Here is a 17,606-nt window from a genome sequence, read left to right as displayed (position 1 = left end):
CCACTCTGTTCTGATTGGTCAGCTTCAGGAAGCTTCCTCCGGCTCCGGAGGCTACGTAAACAAACTATAGTAGCAGGATTTCACTTCTTTTTCTCCTTCTTTACTCCAAATCTCAACTTCTCAAATCCATCCGTACATGTTGGAGGTGAACAACATATGGAAACACCTTAGCAACCACCTTAGCAACCACCTTAGCAACGTCTGTAGCAGCATCCTTAGCAACAGCCTTAGCAACAGCCTCAGCAACATCTTTAACAACCACCTTAGCAACATCCTTAGCAACAAAGATTACAGAATGGACGAACGTTTACGGACACGTGAGGAGATGATGTCGTCTCGTCGGCTGTAAAAACAAACAACTGAAACATCAGAACAGGAAATAAATGACAGAAAACACAACATGAACCTTCTAGATAATATGTAGAAGGTTTAGGCGGGAGTCTGATATTATTTTTGTTATTGTCAGCAGATCTTATGTGCAGACTCAAACCAACAACGTGTTAGTCCGTCTCTCAATACTGTCCTCCTCCGTCTGTGTGTCTCAGCTCTTCATTGGTTCCTACTGAAGATAAACACATCGTACACATATGGTTGTATTTTTAAACTGGACCTGCAGGCAGCTGCACTGGGCTCAAAGACTCACCAACCCGGCGACTGAAAGACCTGAATATTTGTTGTTTTGGGACACTTTTATATAAATAATGACTGTACAAACGGTTCAGGAGATGTTAAAGCATAAAGTCTCTCAATACTTTCCTCCTCTGTCTGTGTCTCTCAGCTCCAACCTGTTGGTTCCTACTGAAGATGTTAATCTTCAAAACAAACAAACAAACAAACAAACAAAACAACAAACAAACAAAACAACACCTTCACCGCTCAGACGTGTTTCTATTTTTGTCTTTATTAAGCGCTAACAAACCGACACTCAGGAGTTAAACAGTGCAGACAGGCAGAGTTCAGGCTGGACCAACAAACTGTAACAAACAAACAGGATTAATTGATCAGCTCCTGATCAAAGGATGGAGGCTGAGAGGAGCTGGTTACCACGGTAACAGAGTCTGATCTGGACGGAAGCTCAAATTTAATATGAAAATGAGAAGTTTGGATGTTTCAGAAAAAATAAATTTCTCTTTGAGATTTTGAGCAGAAACTTAAAAATTCACCAATCAGTGACCACGAGAACCATTTAGTAGCTGTTCTGGAGCTTTCGATCATATCTCAACATCTTCCTCAGCAGATGAAGTTTGCACAGTCGTAACTTTAAAGACTTCCTGTCCATGTTGAAGCTCCAAACTCCATCTGCTGATGAAGGTCATGTGACATGATGAAAAGCTCCAGAACTGCAAATAAATGGACCTTATGGTAAGAAGAATGAACTTTAACCCTCAATTACTAGATGATACAACATTTAATGGAATTTATTCATTTAAATTGTAAAATGTTCCCGTAACGTTGAAATATAAACAGTTTGGATGTTCTGAGAACTTTTTATTGTTTCTTACTTAAAGACTGAACTAACCTGACAAACTTCCTCATTTCAAATATAAATTAATACGACTACACTGACGTCACTACTGACAACAACAACAACAACAACAACAACAACACAGACAGGAAGTAGAAAATACATTCTGACCAATAGGAGAGCAGGAAGTTTCTACACAGTTAACGTTTTACAAAAACACACGAGAAGTCAAAGCTCAGCTGTTTCTCCGACTGTCGTTATCGCTGTTTGACATCCGTTCAGACAGATGTGAAAACTGAAGTGAGTAAAGTGAATGAAGCATTTTTCACATTTTCACATTTTCACTCTCCAAACAACAACAACAACAACAACAACAACAACAACAACAACAACACGTGTTTCAGTCACTTCTTGTGTGTCCTCATGTAGGATTTTTATGTCCAGACATGGAAGAAGTACTCAGATACTTTACTGCAGTAAAAGTATCAACAACAAAAAGTAAAAATACTTCATAACAAGTAAAAGTCCTGCATGAAAACCTCACTACAGTAAAAGTACATAGAAGTACATATAAAGTATTATCGGCTAAACTTCAAGAATTAAAGAAAAGTTCTTGTTTTGGATAAAACTGTAACTGATCCATTAAATATGTTTAATAAAGTACATTATTAATACTGATGAATCATTTTATTATTATTTGAACTTCAGAAAAAGAAAAAAACAAAGTTTGGACTCATTTATCACAATGTTTCACTAATCTTTGATTGAGTGTGAACTGTTGGAAACACGACTACACACTTACTGATTGTAAACTTTGGGACCTGCTGGTTTAATTGATCTGTTTATCAAACTAAAGCTGTCAAATAAATGTAGTGGAGTGGAAGTAGAAAGTAGCATCACATGGAAATACTCAAGTAAAGTACAAGTACCTCAAAACTGTACTTCAGTCCAGTACTTGAGTAAATGTACTTCAGTATTTATTAAGTTTTTGCATCGTAACAGAATAAAATTTGTCATCTTCAGTTTTGCTACAATGTTCACTGATGCTTCAATGCTATTGGCTGGCTCTGCTAGCTCCGCCCCCTTGGACTGACCCAACAGTGATGTCATACAGTGATGTCATACAGTGATGTCACAGCTATAGGTCTAGAGCTGAGGCACCTGTCTGTCACATGACCGGACTGCTGTTGGTCAGCTGATCTTCGCCTCAGACAGCCTCAGTGGTTCCCAACCTGAGGGTTGGGACCCCACCAGAGGTCACTGGATTCATCTAAAGGGTCACAAGATGATTGGGCAGAAAAAAAAAATCTGAAACACAAAATAGTTGTTTTTTTTTTCAAGCTTTCCTCTAATTTTAAACTAAACTTTCATTAAACTGCAGACGAGTGAAGAACCATCGCTTCAGTTATCCATTTATAAACATGATCTGTTTTCTTTTCCAGTCTGTTAGTTTTAGACTATTAGAAAAGCTGAATTTGAATGTTTTTATCACTGTTAGTGTATCATGAGCCCAGTAAAACCAGTAAAACCAGCAGGACGTCAGTGACCAGTCAGCTGAAGTTCTGCTGTTTTTATCTCTGAGAACCAGAGAAATGACAGAAATCCTCCTTCTGTTGGTGAACAGAAGTGATTTAAATCGTGATGTGAAGATCCTACGAGAGAACAAACAGGAGAAACACGTCCGTTGTAGGTGAGAAGCACCTGAACTCTGAACTCACCTGTCGGGTTTCACATGTGAGGTTTGTTTTTAAAGGGAAGTGGAGGAAAGAATTCATGAATTAATTTGTGTTTCTTAAATATTTGACAGCTGAATATTTTATATATTTAAGCACTAAAGGTTCTAGTTGTTCTTAGAGGGTCAGTAAACCGTCTGCTGCTTCTTCTTCTGAGGACGATCAATAACTATGAAGCTCAGATCTATCAGAAATATTGACCTTCATATGATGAATGATTCACTATCCGAGCTGCTATAAACCTTCGTCGTGCACTAACAGCCAGTCAGGTGTGTTTCTCAGGGTCGACTTCCTGGTCCGACCCGGTCCGGAATGAACCTGGACCACCTGGACCGCAGTGATCCACGTTAGCAGGTGAGTTCAGGTGAATTGATGAAGATGAAGTTGTGAAGCAGCTGATCCTCGTGCAGGTTCCAGTTCCACTGTCAGTGCTGAGAGTCCGGATCAGCTGGTTTGTGATGTCACACCTGCTTCCTGTACAAACACAAACTCTACGTCTCTGTACATCCGCGTCTCCGTCGCCGCTTTAGGACGACGAGGTGATATTCCCCGAGGACGCCGCCGTCGTCTCTCTCGGTGAAGACTCCGCCTCCTCTTTGTTGGGGTGGGAGGAGTTATCAGACTTGCTGCGGCTGAACTCCGCCCCCATGATGGGCCCGGTGAACTTGGCGTTTGGTCGGATGCAGGCGGTGCAGCACAGCAGCGTCTTGAGGAACGCGCGGCGCATCTCGTTGCTGGTCAGCGTGTAGATGAGCGGGTTCATGGCGGAGTTGAGGACGGCGAGCGCCAGAAACCACTCGGCCTTGTAGAGGATCGGGCAGCTCAGCGTCTCGCAGGCGGCGTCCAGCAGCAGGAGGATGAAGAGCGGCGCCCAGCAGGCGATGAAGCAGCTCAGGACGATGATGACGGTCTTCAGCAGCGCCATCGACTTCTCCGAGCTCTTGCTGTTGGCGCCGGCGTTGCTGCGGCCGTTGGACACCTTGCGGAAGACGAGCTTGCGGCTGCGCGTGCGCACCAGAGCGTAGATCCGGGCGTAGAGCACCACGATGGCCATGAGGATGATGCTGAACACGGTGGTGCAGAAAAGGATGTAGGTCTTGTGGTAGAGCGGCAGCACCGTGGAGCAGCGGCTCAGACTCTGGATGCAGTTCCAGCCCATCACCGGCAGGCCGCCCAGCACCGCCGCGATCATCCACACCGTGCTGATGAGCAGGAACACGCGGCACGTGTTGCCGTTGTTGTGCAGCTTCATCTTCAGCATGGTGAGGTGGCGCTCGATGGCGATGGCCAGCAGGCTGAAGACGGACGCCGCCAGCGCCACGAACATGCTGCCCTCCCTGAAGAACCACTGCGTGGGCGTCAGCTTGTAGGTGTTGGCGCCCGACAGCAGGATGTTGGCGGTGTAGACCACGCCGGCCAGCAGGTCGGACAACGCCAGGTTCCCGATGAAGTAGTACATGGGCTTGTGGAACTTCTTGGTCCTCCAGATGGTGGTCAGGACCAGGATGTTCTCCAGGATGATGAAGCAGCACACGATGATGAAGACCACGGAGTCGGCCTTCAGACCGGAGTCCTGCTCCGTCTTGCGGAACTTGCCGGTGTAGTTGTAATGTTTGGCAATCAGGTCGGAGTAGGTGGGCTCAGCCATGGCCTGCACGTCCATCGGGAGTCCAGGAGGGGGCGCTGCGTCCTCAGGCTCAGTCCTTCATGTCAGGTAGTAAGTGTGAAGAGGAGCAGAGAGAGTCCTGCTGCTGGAGGACATGATCCTGCAGAGAGACGCATCAGACTTCATCAGACGTCATTAAATCAACTTTAAAACATCTGAAACAAGTTTTCATCTACAAACACTTTGTTCTGTGAAGTCAGAGTCCCATAAATCTGTGAATTTGACGCTTTTACTGCAGTTTTATATGTTTTCCTGCAGCTTTGTGCCGACACAGAGCTGCTGAGGATTAATACACTGATCCAATAAAACCTTTCAACTGGTTTCTAATCAGAACAAACAATCTATCTACAGACTCTGGGTCCCTTAAATCTGTTTAGTTCACTGTTAAGCTTCAGAAAGTCACTTTAAGACGTCCGACTGCTGTTGGTGAATAAAACTGAGACTGAAGATCAGAAGCAGAGATTCATAAAACCTTCAAACTGGTTTCTAATCAGCTTGTTACAGAAAAACATCCTGAAAACAACTTTTCCAACAAGAAACTTTAAAACAACTGCTGGAATATTTCACTTTACATTAAACTCACATTTGAATAAAACTACAGACATTTCAGTCTTTACTCATTAAAACTCACATTCAGTCATTTTTATCCTTTAAGTGATTCTTGATCATTTAATCCTGATTAAAGTATTGAAGAGATTAATTCTCATCATTTAACTCTTTAATATCTCAAACTCAACAATAAAACGGATAAATAGATTCTTACGTCACTTGCTCACTTTGGTCTGTTTTTCTGTTTTTCTGACTCTGATGTTTTTTATTTTCCGCTGAAAACTGAAATTTATTTCATCAAACTGAACGCGGCTCATTTTCTCCGCAGAGTCGCTTCTGATCAAAGCGAATAAAACTGAACATGAAGCGAGTTTCATCTGATTCAACCTGAGAAACTTTACTGAGACTCTACTGAAACTTTACTGAGACTCTACTGAAGCTCTACTGAAACACTCATCTCCAGAAAATCCGCTTAAATAAAAATAAAAAGACGTTTTTTACCTTCAGAGTCCGGAGGAAAACAGTCCGACAGCAGAGTGAAGCCGAACAGAGAGCAGACACACACACACACACACACACACACACACACACACACACACACACACACACACACACACACACACACACACACACACACACACACTGCTGCTGAGGATGATGATGAGGATGAAGATGTTGCCCTCCTCCAGCTCTCCTCTGTATTTTTTATTGGCTCTTTTTATTCTTTGTGAAAACTGATCAGATCATCAATGAAACTGATTATTATTGAAATCGATAAAACTTCAATGAAGCAGAAACAGAAATCTCTCTGTTGGGTTTAATATTTTAATTTTTATGCGTTTTATAAACTAAAATTCATTTTTTCAACATGTTTTTTTTTATTATCTGTGTTATATATTCTAATCAAGGTCCTCTTACTAAGCTGTTCCCGGAGCTTTCGACCGCATCCAGTCAGCTTGTGTTTAGAATTTTTGCCACAATATTCATTGATTTTCTTTAAAATTAATTAAAACCTATAAGAACCAATAAAATACTCAGTTTAGTCTTCAGAACTATAAAATACTTTTTATTCTATTTTTATTTATACAATAAAAATCTAAAGAAAAATGATATATTAATGTTGTATTTAAATATAGAATAAACTCTCAGAATTCAAAAAGCTTTACAAAAAAGGAAACTCAACATAAAAATTAAGAAAAACACCAAAAGAAAAATTTAAATAAATAAAAAAGTAAAACAAATAAAATGTGAAAAAGGAAAAATGTAAATAAAGTTTGGACATTAAGTTTCATATGTGATACAACAAACATCTGTTTCTAACAAACACCAATAAATTAAATGAACAAATATCAGTTTGCCCCCCCCCCAACACACACACACACACACACACTGACCCCACGTATTGACTCTGGCCCCCCGTGTCGCTGACCTCTGACCTCATCATATATGTGATGTCAGCAGGGGGAGGAGTCAGAGTTTGGGGGGCCCCCTCCTATGGATGTAATATAAGAGCTGGATACTGAAAATGGCGCCGGTTCAGTCCGGTAGAAACTGCTCAGCATTCGCCAAAAAATGTTCCTAGCTTCTATGTTGTGCGGTCCGCTGGCCCCGCCCACAAGTTCCCGCTCAGCCAATAGACTTTAAACATTCCGGCTCAAGCTGAGAACAAAGAGGAGACGACAACACATGACTTTAAATAAAGATTTATTTAACAAAATATAAGCTAACCAATGACAATATAAAGTATGTAAATCAGTGACATCAGTAGTGTGTTGAGTACGAACGCCCAGCGACAGCTGAGGAGCAGCAGGCTCAGGTGATGATCAGTGATGCACTTCCTGCTTCACTCCTGCAGGGGAAGGATAGTCCAAACAGGAAGTCAAGAGGCCTGTCACAACTGTGATGATGTCACAGATTTTTAAATCGCTTTTCTTAGTTCGAGGAAAGTTTTACAGATATAAACCCTCCATGGATCAAAAATTCACAATAGAAAGAGTCATAGTTGACCTGTCAGCAGTTTTCTTTTATTATGGTGTCTATGAAGAAAATGCTTTTTGGGCTGCGGGGGAGATTTTTCACTGTAATACTGCGAGTGACCACTGGGAGAAACTGGCTGCAAGGCTGAGCAGCGGCGCCACAAGCAGCTCTGGCCCCTCCTCCCATCATCCTTCAGATGTTACAGTTTAACAGAAGAAGACCTGAGCTACACTAACAGTTCCCCCCACTTCCACTCTGTGTGCTAAGCTAGGCTAACAGTTCCCCCCGCTTCCAGTCTTTGTGCTAAGCTAGGCTAACAGTTCCCCCCCACTTCCAGTCTTTGTGCTAGGCTAGGCTAACAGTTACCCCCACTTCCAGTATTTGTGCTAGGCTAGGCTAACAGTTACCCCCTGCTTCCAGTATTTGTGCTAGGCTAGGCTAACAGTTACCCCCTGCTTCCAGTATTTGTGCTAGGCTAGGCTAACAGTTACCCCCTGCTTCCAGTATTTGTGCTAGGCTAGGCTAACAGTTACCCCTGCTTCCCGTCTTTGTGCTAGGCTAGGCTAACAGTTACCCCCTGCTTCCCGTCTTTGTGCTAAGCTACGCTACGCTATGCTTTCTGTCCCTGTCTCTGTACTGGACTAACAGATCTCTGTACTGAGTCGTTTCCTCACGTTTAGTTTTCAGGATTGTTCATCGTTTCAGTCAGTAAAGAATTATTAGGTGAGTTTCCATCCGCCCTCTTTTACGCACTTTTTCAATTTGCACATAAAAAAACATGAGTGGAAACACTAGAAAAAAAGTCGAAATATCACAAAAAAAAAGTTTTTCTGCTTGGATGAGGTATAAAGTCAACGTCTGGATAAAAGTAAATTGGAAACAGATTTAGTGAATAAATTATGTCATACAGGAAACATGTGACTTATACGTCCCTGAAGCTTCCGACCTGCGGGAGACCAAACATGGCGGCAGACGTTTCTCTGGGCGGCGTTCAGTACGTGTCGCTTGACTGTCGCTCTGTTCATTACATCTTCTGTTTCTGCTTTACTGCAGTCGACAGCAGAATCAGCATCAACCGTTAATATTCACTAAACAGTCATGGATGGAAACAAACATTAATTCACATTTTCTTTTAGCAATCTATTGAAATTTCAGTTAAAATGTGTGCTATGTTTGGATGGAAACCCAACGAAAAGCCCTGAAGAAGAGAGAAAAGCTCTCTGAGCTAGCTAACTAACTGTCAGTTAGCTCAGCTGCTAACATGAGAATAAGATCAAATTGTTTATTAAAAAGTCATACTAGCATCATGTCCTCCTGTCTAACTGTGTGTAAACATGTTTTTACAGAGGAGCTTCAATTAAACTAGATGTCAGCAACACAGCTAATAAGCTAGTTCAGTTCAGTCCAGTTCAGTTTAGTACTTTAGCTACGAGAGCTTCCTCCTTTTTGGACTCCATCTTAAATCCTGGCCAGGATTTCTTCCTCACCAACTGTACAAATGGACTCAAGTCATGTTAACCAAGTTTTTTTGTTTCTTTACATCAGGCTACATTTTCTATATTCTTTAATGAGTTTTGTGACGCTCTGAGTGATCATCATCAGATGGGTTTCCAAGTCCATGACACGCAGTATGAAGGTCCTTCACTATTAATAATCTAATGATGTCATATATAATAATATATCAGTCAGAGGGACCAAACCACTACTTTTACTGCAATACTTTAACTACATCAAGCTCATAATACTTATGTACTTTTACTGCAATACTTTAACTACATCAAGTTCATAATACTTATGTACTTTTACTGCAATACTTTAAGTACATCAAGCTCATAATACTTATGTACTTTTACTGCAGTAGGATTTTTCATGCAGGACTTTTACTTGTAATGGAGTATTTTTACATGGCTGTATTGGTACTTTTACTGCACTAAAGGATCTGAGTACTTCTTCAACTGCTGGATGAAACATAACTCAGCAGGTAAACAGGAAAATTTACCAAAGTGTAAAAGAGCTGATTTTAAGGTCTTTTCAGGTTCAGACAGCTGTGAGTCATACAGCTGGTTTTTGTGGATGTCAGCAGGTTCTGTGGACATCAACAGGTTCTGTGGATGTCAGCAGGTTCTGTGGACATCAACAGGTTCTGTGGATGTCAGCGGGTTCTTGTGGATGTCAGCGGGTTCTGTGTACGTCAGTGGGTTCTCGTGGACATCAGCGGCTTCTCATGGACATCAGCAGGTTCTTGTGGATGTCAGCGGGTTCTTTTGGACGTTAGTGGGTTCTTGTGGAAGTCAGCGGGTTCTCGTGGACGTCAGCGGGTTCTCGTGGACGTCAGCGGGTTCTTGTGGATGTCAGTGGGTTTTTGTGGACGTCAGCGGGTTCTGTGTACATCAGCGGGTTCTTGTGGATGTCAGCGGGTCCTGTGGATGCCAGCAGGTTCTCGTGGACGTCAGCAGGTTCTTGTGGATGTCAGCCGGTTCTGTGGACGTCAGCGGGTTGTTGTGGATGTCAGCGGGTTCTTGTGTACGTCAGCGGGTTCTCGTGGACATCAGCAGGTTCTCGTGGATGTCAGCGGGTCCTGTGGATGCCAGCCGGTTCTTGTGGACATCAGCAGGTCCTGAAAAGTGAAACTTCCAGAAAACTGAAAGTCTGTGTGTGTTGATGCCTCCAGACAGGAAGTGTTTCACAGCCAGCAGCTGTTACATAACAACAGGACACTGATGACATCATAAGAACTTCACACCTCTGTGGAGCGACGATGTTTCATGTTTATTAACAGAACACAGTGAGAACTCACAGAGGTGCTTTACGGAGCAGCTCTCTGGATGTCTGTGTGGCGACCTCACTTCCTGTCCATTGTTTCAGACCTCAGGTCAACTGGTTGTCCTGGAACACTCGGTTTACTGCAACCTGTTTCCACGGCAACAGCAGGGTCGAGGTGATCTCTGACACCTGGAAGACATAATGGGAACATACTGGAAATATTCTTGGAACATACTGGAATTATATCGGCACCATAGTGGAATTTTACTATTTTTTTTTATTTTTTTTATGTATGGATATTATGTAAATATACTGAGAAATTACTAACTAGCTATATACATATTTACAAAATATACAATATATATTTGAAAACATAGTTATTATTTTCTCAATATTTTCCCAGTATGGCCACAAAATGGTTCCCATTGGGAATATATTAACTGTCAATATGTTGAAATATGTTGCCAGTTAATATATTTCCTGTATGTCTCCTGTATATTCCCAGTGTTCCCAATACATGCCACTATACTTACAGAATGATTCCACTATGGTGTCAGTATAATTCTAATATATCCCCAATACGAGCCCAATATATTCCCATTACCTCCCATATATTTCCAGTTTCTGTAGTCTGAATATATTTCAGAATATATTGGAGCTGTACTGGGAACATGCTGGAATGATACTGGAACATGCTATAGTGGATATAGTGGATACTGGGTTGATCACATTGGAATTTTACTGCAAATATATTGGTAATATATTGGGAACACTGGGGATATACAAGGTATTTACTGTCAATATACTGAGAATATACGAACTGGCAACATGTGAGGGGGGATACTGGGACCATACTGGGACCATACTGGGACCAAATTGGGAATATACAGGAAGTATACTTAATATATTGTCAATTACCACTAGAAACCTATTGGAACCATGCTGGAATATGCTGGAATTATACTGGCATTATAGTGGAATTTAAGTGGAATCTTATAATTATATATATGTTGCCACTTAGTATATTCCCAGTATATCTCGTGTATATGTCAGTTCTTCCTAATATTAAACTGGGACATATCATATATACACCACAGTACTGTAATGTATTGGTAAACTATTGGGACCATAATGGGACCAAACTGGGAGTATACTGGGAACATACTAAATATATTGTCAATTAGTAATAACAAATAACAAGTAGTAATTTGAGTGGAATCTCACAATTATAGATATTGGGAATACTGTGAATAAACAGGAGATATACTGCCAATATATTGGGAATTACAAACTGGAAATATATATGTGGTATATATGTGGAATACTGGGACCATACTGGGAATACACTGGAATTATATTAGTTGGAACAGTGGAGATATAATGGAAATATTTTGAGAAAATGCTAACTGACAATATATATTAACTTGCAACATATTGGAAAGTATATTGGTGGTTAGTATGTTTCCAATATATTCCCAGTATGGATCCAATATATTTCCGTTTCATCTCCTGTGTTCCTGATTTATTATACCAATTCATTACAAATATATTTCCAGTAAGATTCCAGTTTGGTCCCAATATTATTCTGGCAATATACTGACAAATATACAGTATTATACTGGGAATATATAAGAATTAAACTGGAGCCATGGTGGACTTGAAATGAAATCTTACTGGGTGTCGGACATGTGACCTGTCCACGGTTGGTTTCCTGTTTGCTGCTCAGAGTCTGAAAATGGAGCTGAGATGAAGAGAAACAGGGAGGAGGGGAGGAGGAGGGGAGGAGGAGGTGATGGGGGTCGTGGGTAACAAAGGAGTCTTTCCTCGGAGCTGCCGACCGTATTCAGACTCTGCATAGCTGAGCGTCACCATGACGACGGCTGGAGGGAAACAGAGGAACTGAGCAGCAGAGAAACACTAACTCCTCTAAACTTTATTTATAATCACATTAGAAACACTGAAGAACGAGTCACCTACAGACCCACAAACACACAGAGACTCTAACTCCTCTAAACTTTATTTATAATCACAGCAGAGATGCTGAAGAACGAGTCAAACCACGTCTCGCTCGTCCTCGTCCTGGTCGTGGTCTTTGCCTTTCAATCAATCAATCAATCTTTATTTATATCACCTTTCATACAGGTTAGTGCAAATCAAAGTGCTTCACAGATGACTGACAAGCCAATAATAATACAAAACAAATGTAAACAGTAGAACAATTTGAAAATAATGCACACAAGAAAAAAAATGATAAAAATGCAATAAAATAAAACAGATTTAAAAATAATAAAATGGAGTGAAATAAAAACTAGATTAAATAGATGAAACAAACACAAATAAAATCGATGAGGGAAAATAAAAAATAATATTAAAAATGATAAAATATGAGATACAATAAAATTTTACAGTAAGAATACAATAAAATAAGTAAATGAAATAAAGTAAATAAAGTCTATAAATCCATCATAATCAAAAAGCTAAAGAGGATTTATTAATACCTTATGAACCTACTAGAACCTTCAGATAATCAGGGACCGGTTCACTAACACTGAGCAAGTTTTAGTTATAAAGCTGCAGATTTAGACCCCGACTAGAAACTAGAAACAAAACCTTCAACTGGACACTAACAGACCAGAGTTCAGTCACTGTAAGTGCTGGTTGTACTAGATGTGTTTTATATTATCATGCTGTTATATATGTTTTATAATGTTTACATTATCATGCTGTTATATATGTTTTATAATTATAATTTATAATGTGTTTACAGTATCATACTGTTATATATGTTTTATAATGTTTACATTATCATGCTGTTATATATGTTTTGTGTTCATAATTGGGCGTTGATTGACAGCTGTGATCGACAGTTGGCTCCCCTGTTGGACTGTTGTTACGATATTTCACTAAGTCTAATTTTACTTGATTACAGTACCTGCCATGTTAGCACAGTTTAGCTAAAGTAGCTAACGTTAGCCCAAGTGTGCAGTGCTCAATGTTCCCATGGATGCACAAGGAGAACTGGATACAGCGTCGGAGGCGGGGCCCCGTTCATTACCATGAAAGTTGCTCAGTGGCGCATGAAGCCAAAAACCTTTGACTTCTTCTGCGTTTCTTCTGCATCTGTGCGGCCCACAGAGCGAGCGCTACTTCTGGTTTAGCCCTCCGGCTAACTTGAATGGGGATAAAACAATTCATTCATGCGGCTCTTCTAGACTTTCGAAGTGTGATCGGACCGAATGGAACAAATTCTGATAGTGAAATGGGTCGTTCCGCGGAGGTGTGATATTCAAAAAAAATTATCCGCTGATTTACAGACGTCTTTTTCACAATATAAGTCTATGGGAACAAGTCTTTCTGGGCCAGTGAGCATCATGTGACGTTGCAGTTACACAGTTTGACTGCTATGTCAAATTTGCTTCAAAGCCCGGCGCTGTTCCTGTATCCAGTTCTCTCTATACATCCGTGGATGTTCCCAGTAAGCTAGCATTAGCTTGGGTCGGAGCTAGCAGTTTCCAGAGTGTGAAAGTCATGTCAAGTTGTTGAGTCATTTCACAAAGAAGATGGCGGCTTTAAACCGGCTCCACTGAAACCAACAGGTGACATCACTGCGTGCTACGTCCATCTTTATGTTCAGGCCGTGCTCTTACAGGATGACGTACAGAACAGTTGATATTAAAGTAGGAAAATAAAAAACATAAAAACCAACTTAAATTTACCGTCACTCAGCTACAAACCAAAGATCAGAGTTTGCCGTAAATATAAATAAATAAAATAGATAAATAGATGTAATGTTTCACAAATCTGCTGTAGATAATAAAATAAACACAAGGCTATAATATAATATAAGCGTGTTGCATGTGAAGCATTGACATCATGGTGTCACTGTGCAGTTTGAACTGCTGCTGAAAATAAGTCAAATAAACCAGAAATTGATTGATTGATTAATTTTATTTATGGTTTGCAGACACAAAAACAAAAATCCAAGTGATAACATGTTAAAGTGAAACATTTATTTCCAACATGGTCCCAAGATGTTAAAAGATATTCAACATAAAAACTAAACAATACAATCCTGAAATCTAACGACAGCTACACCAACCACAACCTTTACTTGTATATAAATCAGGTAGTCATGTATACAGCTGAAGTATTGTTTATTGTTTATCATGTTTATAGACTGAATTCCCTTTACCTGACGTTTTATTTTGTTGTGTTTATTACTGCTACTTCTCATCTGTTTCCCTTGTTTCCTGCACTGCTGCTGTAACATCAATAAAGTTTTCTTTTCTCTTCTCTTCTCTTCTCTTACAGTATGTCTTTATTTTCCATGACAGAACTGTATGTTCATGTATGACTGATGGTAAAATGGCGTCTACAGTCAGCTACAGTCCTAAATGAATTAAAAGGAATAAACAGAACTTTTAGGCTCCGTGTGTCCTGGTTCTGGTCCTTTTGGGTCTCAAACATTTTGCTGCAGTGAAACTTTAAATGCTGAACATCTGCAGCCTGTAATTATGGTCTGGACTGACTGACTGAGTGTGTGTGTGTGTGTGTGTGTGTGTGTGTGTGTGTGTGTGTGTGTGTAACAGGAAAGCATTAGCCAGCTTCTTCCTCTCTGACTTCCTGTGATGTGATTCGTTGTTTCTCTGGTGGCGAGGAATGTGGAGGCTCGCCATCGTTCGTGTGTGTGTGTGTGTGTGTGTGCATGCGTGTAGTTAATCTGTGTGTTGCATCTGCAGTTTCACTTACCTCATAATAAACACCACAGATGAGCTTCATCTCCAGATAACTCTGCTGTCACCAAAAACAAGTTAAAAGATAGTTTGACATCTGACTTTTAAAGGAGGTTCCCAGTGTTCCCAGTGTTTCCAGTATGTTAAACCAGCAGTCAGGTGTCCATATGAACAGTGAAAGAGGTTTTCCTCGCTGTAATCATTCCTCCTGTTCATACTGGATATTAAAGATCCTTCAAATGTGTTTTCAATGGAAGTGATGGAGGATAAAATCCACAGTGTGTCCACACAGTCATTTAAAAGTCTGTGTGAAGCTTCTATTCAGCTTCAGCAGTCTGAGTTAGTCATATCAAGTGGATATCTGACACATTTACAGTCTTTTTAGCATCAAATTCCCTCTTTGTGTTTCCTCGGACAGTGTTTCCCTGTTGAGCTGCAGGTGGAAGTATAGTAACAAAAAGAGGAACTTTGGCACTAAAAAGACTGTAACGTTGAAAGATATCTACTTGATTTGACTCATTTGGACGCTGAAGCTTCATATTAGCTTCAGACTGTGGATTTTGTCCTCCATCACTTCCATTGTAAGGTCATTATGAAGGGATCTTCTAATGGTCAATATGAACAGGAGGAATGATTACAGCAAGAAACACACTGACTGTTGGTTTAATGACACACTTGAAAATGAACAAAAAAATGTTTTAATTTGTATCACATTACTCAAGTATGAAACTTTAGATGTGATAAGGTGTTTTTTTTGTTTTTTAAGACGTAGACGGAAACAGAAGAATCATCTGTTTCAGGAAGTTCAGCGATGATCCGCCCTCAGAACAAACAAACAAACAAACAGTCGTCAGGAAGCAAATGTTAACAAATATCCGGCATCTTGGACATTAGTGAACTTCTGACTGGTGGTGGTGTTAGAGGAAAGGTCAGAGGTCATCAAGAAGCATCTGAACAACAGAAAAGTAAAACAGACTTTAATGGTGTCGTCCTCTCTGTCTCTGAGCTTCACATTAACAGCAGGAATAAAAAACAGAAACCAGCAGCAGCTTTAAAGTGAAAGATGGCGTCTGAACAGGAAGTCATGAACCACACGTTTATTTTATTACACACTTCACAAACACTTCTGTCAGATAGATAGATAGATAGATAGATAGATAGATAGATAGATATATGATAGATAGATAGATAGATGATAGATAGATAGATGATATATAGATAGATAGATAGATTGATAGATAGATAGATGATAGATAGATAGATATATGATAGATAGATAGATAGATAGATAGATAGATAGATAGATACATAGATGATAGATAGATAGATGATAGATAGATAGATAGATAGATAGATAGATTGATAGATAGATAGATTGATAGATAGATAGATGATAGATAGATAGATAGATAGATAGATAGATAGATAGATAGATAGATATATGATAGATAGATAGATAGATAGATAGATAGATAGATAGATAGATAGATAGATACATAGATGATAGATAGATAGATGATATATAGATAGATAGATAGATAGATAGATAGATAGATAGATACATAGATGATAGATAGATGATAGATACATAGATGATAGATACATAGATGATAGATAGATAGATACATAGATACATAGATGATAGATACATAGATGATAGATAGATGATAGATACATAGATGATAGATAGATAGATACATAGATACATAGATGATAGATACATAGATGATAGATAGATAGATGATAGATAGATAGATGATAGATAGATGATAGATACATAGATGATAGATACATAGATGATAGAGAGATAGATGATAGATACATAGATGATAGATAGATAGATGATAGATACATAGATGATAGATAGATGATAGATACATAGATGATAGATAGATAGATGATAGATACATAGATGATAGATAGATAGATGATAGATACATAGATGATAGATACATAGATGATAGATAGATGATAGATACATAGATGATAGATACATAGATGATAGATAGATAGATGATAGATACATAGATGATAGATACATAGATGATAGATAGATGATAGATACATAGATGATAGATAGATAGATACATAGATACATAGATGATAGATACATAGATGATAGATAGATAGATGATAGATAGATAGATGATAGATAGATGATAGATACATAGATGATAGATAGATAGATGATATATAGATAGATAGATAGATTGATAGATAGATAGATGATAGATAGATAGATATATGATAGATAGATAGATAGATAGATAGATAGATAGATAGATAGATAGATACATAGATGATAGATAGATAGATGATAGATAGATAGATAGATAGATAGATTGATAGATAGATAGATAGATTGATAGATAGATAGATGATAGATAGATAGATAGATAGATAGATAGATAGATAGATAGATAGATAGATAGATATATGATAGATAGATAGATAGATAGATAGATAGATACATAGATGATAGATAGATAGATGATATATAGATAGATAGATAGATAGATAGATAGATACATAGATGATAGATAGATGATAGATACATAGATGATAGATACATAGATGATAGATAGATAGATACATAGATACATAGATGATAGATACATAGATGATAGATAGATGATAGATACATAGATGATAGATAGATAGATACATAGATACATAGATGATAGATACATAGATGATAGATAGATAGATGATAGATAGAT

At 39.2% G+C, this 17,606-nt stretch overlaps 1 protein-coding gene across 1 annotated transcript; it reads right to left on the bottom strand.

Moving 5' to 3' along the window:
• Window positions 1–883: 883 nt before the first annotated feature.
• Window positions 884–5,972, bottom strand: s1pr1 (sphingosine-1-phosphate receptor 1). The gene is made up of 2 exons (XM_042415657.1): window positions 5,915–5,972; window positions 884–4,964 (listed from the first exon to the last, which is right to left on the bottom strand). Exon 2 carries the CDS (start codon window positions 4,859–4,861, stop codon window positions 3,725–3,727), a length of 1,137 nt encoding a protein of 378 aa, XP_042271591.1. The 5' UTR covers window positions 4,862–4,964; window positions 5,915–5,972; the 3' UTR covers window positions 884–3,724.
• Window positions 5,973–17,606: the final 11,634 nt, after the last annotated feature.

The sequence above is a fragment of the Thunnus maccoyii genome, chromosome 7, assembly GCF_910596095.1.
Source record: "Thunnus maccoyii chromosome 7, fThuMac1.1, whole genome shotgun sequence".
Taxonomy (NCBI): domain Eukaryota; kingdom Metazoa; phylum Chordata; class Actinopteri; order Scombriformes; family Scombridae; genus Thunnus; species Thunnus maccoyii.
This window is presented reverse-complemented; position numbering and strand designations above follow the sequence as displayed.